Here is a 3,384-nt window from a genome sequence, read left to right as displayed (position 1 = left end):
AAAAAATACTTGTTGGGTTAACTTTTATTTAGTTAGAATAACTTTTAAATGTTAACTGTATAAATGATTATAGTAAGTGCCTTAAAATTTTAGACAATACTTACTGATATTGATAAGCTTTATTTGATTTTGGGGGGAAAAATCTTATCTCAGGGTATCTTCGAACATTTTCTTCAGCACAAAAAGAATGATACTGTTGGCAGTCTATGCTGCCCACATTGATTAGTCCAGTTAATGTCTGGAAAAGAAAAAAAAAAGAGGAGACAAATATATCAAAGTGATTAGAAAAAAATTACCTCCACAACTACTTTATATATATTTGCATAGAGAAACTATCACTGTGAGACAATTATTATATTATTTATCAGTGATTTTCATCAAATAAAAAAGTAAGGGCTTAAATATAATAGAACATTTAGAGTAATAAACTGAAAATTTAATTTTGTGGTTAAGAACTCACTACAATTATTGCATATTAAACAACTGATTTCATTCACCTATTATATAGAGAAAATAATTTTTTTCTAAAAACAATGTATTTATTTTTTTAATTCTCACTCAAGAATGTTTTTCCATTGATTTTTAAAGAGAGTGGAACAGAGAGGGAAAATCAGAGAGAAATATTGATGTGAGAGAAACACATCGATTGGTTTCCTCCTGTACATGCCCTGATTAGGCCTGGCCAGGAAGGAGCCGGCAACTGAAGTACATGCACTTGACTGGAATTGAACCTGCGACTCTTCAGTCTGCAGGCCAACACTCTATCCACGGAGCCAAACAGGCTAGGGTGGGAAAATGAAATTTTTTCTAAAATTCAAAGAATTAGAAACCAAGAACGAATAAAGGTCTTGGCAATGGAATTTCAGAGTTATTTTTTCAAATGGAGACATGGGCTGTGGGCAGCACATAGACTCATAGTTAAATTTAAAAATTTTAATGAAAAGAGCACAAAGTTGTATTATCTCAAATGTTAAGATACCAGAAATCACTTTAATTCAGGTTTGTTCATGTTTTATCTTAGAAATAAACAAAGTAGTTACTGTATTTTCCATTCTGGTATTTAAATCTTTTTTCCCCAATCTTTCATAATTTATATAACACTATGTCTATTTGTATGAAATTTAAAAAATCCAAATAGTATTATAGATCAAAGCTATTTTTAAGTCCTACAATATTGTGAAGAAACTATATTTGAGCTCTAAAAGTAAAAATAAAGGAGACCTTTGGGTTGACTTTGGCAGAAATTTGGTCAAATACAATATGAAGTATAACACAAAAAAAGGTAAATTATTCTATACCGTTCATATACCAGATAGAAGCTGAGTTGAAATCCAAGTGGTGTGATCAGAACTGTTAAGTTATAATCTAGAGGTGGGTTTACTCATGCTAGTTTCAAAATAATTCTGTTAAATAAACGTTCTTAGTAAATGTTTACATTTAAAATAAACGATTTTACTATACCCGGGCCATTCTTTTCCATTCTGGCATTAAAACTTGACACGGATGACACCATGGAGAATAGAAATCAACCATCCAGACTTCATCATGTTTTCTTTGTTTAACTAGTTCATTGAAAGTGGTGGGTGACAGGGAGATCACTGAAGGATTCATAAGATCCTAAAGACAATACAACTTTCATTATAACAGATATACAAAGAGTTGTTCATATATTCTTGGCAAATTGTTGGTATCAGTCATTTAGAAAAATTTGTTTTTGAATAAAAAGATACTTAAGGATATTTAAAGAGTATTTATAGTGAATTAATTTAAAAAGGAAGAAATGATCCCAAATTTTTTATTAAGTTTGGATTATTTCCTATCCGTTTTTTAAAAATTTTATTTTATTGCTTAGAGTATTACAAAGTGTAGTACATATGTCTCCTTTTTTCCCCCACTGACCTTTGTCTTCTTAAATTAAGATATATTTTGTTCCTATTTCTATGTATCACTAAAATAAACAGGCAACTTTAAGATTATGAGCAGATGAGGCAAGATTTTCAAGAGCTGCCCCAGATCTATATCATAAAAGGCCTGTGGTCATGACGCCATAACGGCGGAACGACCCAACAACCATTCACCAGGAGGTGCATAGAGCACCTCTCGCAGGCTGGGGCTCGCGCGGGGCTGGCATGGTGGAGGCGGGGCCTACGGTTTGCACGGGGCATTCTGGGGTCCTGCTGGCACAGCAGGTCTGGGTCTTGCACAATTTCATGCGCTGTGCCTCTAGTGTCTACATAAGATGTAGTTCTGTTTTGGAACCAATGATTGGTTTGAAAACGGCCCTTTAATTAATAACGGGAAGCCTATTCGTCTATTTTCCTGACATGCTGACTGGAGACACTGCACGACCTCTCTACAGATCACTCGCTCCAAATGCTCTTTTAACAAAGTTTTAGTCTATCATGATTGGGTAATATTAACGAAGAGGTTAGCTTCACTGGGGGAAACCTCAAAAATCAAAACAACACAAAACCAAAAACTATTATTCGTGAGGAGGAGGGAGAGAAAAGGACAGAGAATGATCACTACATAAATAATAAGCTGAAATTTTTCATTCTTAAGAAACCCCTATTTAACTATTTTAGTCAATATTATTAGTGAAAAAAAAGGAGATGCTATAGATATAGGGCACTGCTGTGCTGACAATGGGTGTGGCACAGCTGCCCAGGCTTGAAAGAGGCCCTCCATTGGGGGTTGGGCTAGACTGCCCTTACTCACCCACACATTTCCTGGATGATACTGACTTTACTCCTACCTCATCTATATGGATGGACCTAAAAGAAGCCATGGTGGTTCTAGCTGAGACAACATGGAGAGGGGGTGGGGCAAAGCTTTATGTGAAAATATAATTTCAATGTATTCAAGAAATAATTGTGCCCACTAAGTACAAGGCACTGAACTAGATAATAAATAAAACACAGACTTATTCTTAGAGTTTATAGTAAGTACATAATAAGAGTAAAACATTAGAAAAATATAAGAAATTCATTTTCTTGCCAGAAAATAATGTGTTGGTATGAGAAGAATAAATCCTGTTATTAAACACTAGTGGCCCGGTGCACAAAATTCGTGCACAGGAAGGGGGCGGGGGGAAGGAGGGCGTCCCTCAGCCCGGCCTGCACCCTCTCCAATTGGGGACCCCTCGGGGGATGTCTGACTGCTAGTTTAGGCCCGATCCCAGTGGGGATTCCTCTCGCAATCTGGGACCGCTGGCTCCTAACTGCTCACCTGCCTGCCTGCCTGATCACCCCTAACCACTCTGCCTGCTGGCCCCCAACTGCCCCCCCTGCTGGCCTGCTTGCCCCCACTGCCCCCACCCCAGCCGGCCTGCTCGCCCCCAATTGCCCCCCACTGCCGGCCTGCTTGCCCCCAACTGCCCCCCCT

At 37.5% G+C, this 3,384-nt stretch overlaps 1 protein-coding gene across 2 annotated transcripts in view; it reads right to left on the bottom strand.

The window, feature by feature from the left end:
* DNAJC10 (DnaJ (Hsp40) homolog, subfamily C, member 10) overlaps positions 1 to 3,384 on the bottom strand; it is a 37,584-nt gene that overhangs the window by 7,476 nt on the left and 26,724 nt on the right. For both annotated transcript variants that reach the window (XM_005857659.2, XM_014546528.1), the window contains 2 exons: positions 1,462 to 1,617; positions 105 to 238 (listed from right to left, as the gene is read on the bottom strand). In XM_005857659.2, the coding sequence (XP_005857721.1) occupies positions 105 to 238; positions 1,462 to 1,617 (290 nt within the window). The remainder of the gene's footprint in view (positions 1 to 104; positions 239 to 1,461; positions 1,618 to 3,384) is intronic.

This window comes from Myotis brandtii, unplaced genomic scaffold (assembly GCF_000412655.1).
Source record: "Myotis brandtii unplaced genomic scaffold, ASM41265v1 scaffold112, whole genome shotgun sequence".
NCBI classification, from domain to species: Eukaryota; Metazoa; Chordata; class Mammalia; order Chiroptera; family Vespertilionidae; genus Myotis; species Myotis brandtii.
This window is presented reverse-complemented; position numbering and strand designations above follow the sequence as displayed.